Raw genomic sequence first — 2,390 nt, forward strand, 5'->3', positions numbered from 1 at the left:
CAACAAATGTATGGGTAGCGTCCTCTTAAGACTGTACAAGTACACTGTTTTTTACAGCACCTCCATCTGTTGTTTCCATCTTCCCGCTGTCTAACGTGTCGAAATTTGTGTTTCTTCACCACTAATAAATCACTCCCCCTTTCTGAAGTTATCATAAAAATTTCATTTTCCATATAAAAAAATTAAATATAAACTATATTAAAAATGCGAAAAATGTACGTTGACAGCTGAAACACGAAGACGAACAGGAACACAACCGACATGACAGTAAATACGTATAGACACACAATGCGTGATCATAGTTTAGGTATATTCGTACATGTGAGGGAATTTACAATTATTAAGATAAAAGATCTAATATCCCATGGTCTAAAATATAATTACCTACTTCTTAGTGATGGAAAGTTTGTCTGATATCGGCAATAATAAGCAATAAATAACGTACGGATCGCCACAACCGAAAATCTGTGTATTTGGCAACGTTGCTTAGAAGTAAAAATAATTTAGCACGCGCAATCGTACGCCTAAAAAGGTACCGCTGATAAGGACCGCGCGCAATCGTATTGCGCCCCTAAATTTAGCCATAGTACAAACTACAGAGTAACTGAGTAAATCGTTATCGATACGACGAAATCGTAATCGCGTATTGTATTCCCGTATCGCCGTATTATAGAAGGGTACAAAGCTATATTTTTAAAATATTTATTTGATTATCTAACATTAAGTACTACATTAATTGAGTATTTGACCGCAGTCCACTTAGCACGTTCGACGTTCCTGTATTTTTTCAAATATTTCTGCATATCACAAGAGTAAGTTTTCATTTTATGAAATTATTATTACACTTTAGTTTAGAGTATAGTTTGTAATTTCCAGTGTTGTGCACTTGTGCATTATCTAGATAAAAATATTTAGGTAATCTAGTAAGGAAAAAAATAAAAAATGTTCAAACTTGCACATGTTATAACAGTTATATTATAGTTACTATAATAATACCTAATATAATAATATCAATAATACATATAATACTTGTCAATCTACTTAAAACGTGTCTATAACGTGTTCTAAACAAATATATTAACTACTACTAAACAACTATATTATGTTCATTATTTTGTTTATTATTAACATTATAATTTTTATTCAGTAATTGTTTAGTTATAATTTTAAATTTTAGTATAAGGTATTACTAACTGATTATAAACAAAATACGTTTAAAAAAGAAAAAGTTTTATTATAAAGTGATTATGTTTTTATAAATTATAATTAGGTATTAAGTAATAAACAAAAAAAAAGCAGATTTTGCTTATTTTGTGTCTCCAATAGTAAAATAAATCATGATCTTATACTTTATTATTATTATTTTTTTTAATTCAAAGGCTTCGATTACAGTGATTATTAGCCTAAGTGTTGTTTGCATCCTAAATGTACTTAGACAATATTAGAGAAAAGTGCAAATAATAGAAATAATAGAACAAACTTTGTATTATTTTATTTATAAATATATAAATATAATTTGTTGGTTATCTTTGCAGTTTGCACAACACTGGTAATTTCAAATAAAATAATCATAAAATCATTGAAAAACTACAAAACAATTTCAAACTTTTAAATTTATTGATACAAATTATTTATAATTAAAAACATAGGTTATTATGGCTGGTCGAGAACGAGATATGTTTAGAAAGTATGAATCGGGTAGTGCTAAAAGACAGAAAAAACGAAAGAATGAAGAGTTTATTAATAAACAACGCGGCTCCATTAATAGATTTATTTCATTGAAAAGAGATGATTCAGATGAAGATAAGTCGCTTAAAAGTGATAATAATGATGAAGAAAATAACTTAAAAAGTAATAAAGAAGGCGAGTCATCGAAAAATGAAAAATATAATTTAGACGAAGATAAGTCGCTTAAAAGTGATAATAATAATGAAGAAAATAACTTAAAAAGTAATAAAGAAGGCGAGTCATCGAAAAATGAAAAATATAATTTAGACGGAGATGAAGATAAGTCGCTTAAAAGTGATGATAATACTGAAAAATATAACTTAAAAAGTGACGAAGAAGGTCAGTTGACTATTTGTTGATATATGAAATGTTTAGAGTATATTGTTATATTTTATACACACAATGACATTTTCAAATGTAATTTTTTTTGGAAAAATGAATTTAACCTAGTAGTAGATACTAAAATACTAACATTAGTTACTTAAATCACAATAATATCATAAAATAATATGCCTGCCTATAGTAATATTATAGGCTGTCATACCGTTTTCGCTCAGAAAGTTTTTTGTACACAATTATAATATTATATCATTGAATTCAAATATAATACCATCCATTACAGTGACCCACTTGTAACCTACTGTACAGCAGAGCGACATCCA

The 2,390-nt window shown here is 27.6% G+C and overlaps 1 protein-coding gene across 1 annotated transcript in view; it reads right to left on the reverse strand.

The window, feature by feature from the left end:
* The window catches only part of LOC115033210, a 2,143-nt gene extending 1,880 nt beyond the window's left edge, over positions 1-263 (reverse strand). Inside the window, exon 1 of the mRNA XM_029485393.1 lies at positions 220-263. Within this exon, the coding sequence (XP_029341253.1) occupies positions 220-263 (44 nt within the window). The remainder of the gene's footprint in view (positions 1-219) is intronic.
* Positions 264-2,390: the final 2,127 nt, after the last annotated feature.

Source organism: Acyrthosiphon pisum, chromosome X, assembly GCF_005508785.2.
Source record: "Acyrthosiphon pisum isolate AL4f chromosome X, pea_aphid_22Mar2018_4r6ur, whole genome shotgun sequence".
NCBI lineage: Eukaryota > Metazoa > Arthropoda > Insecta > Hemiptera > Aphididae > Acyrthosiphon > Acyrthosiphon pisum.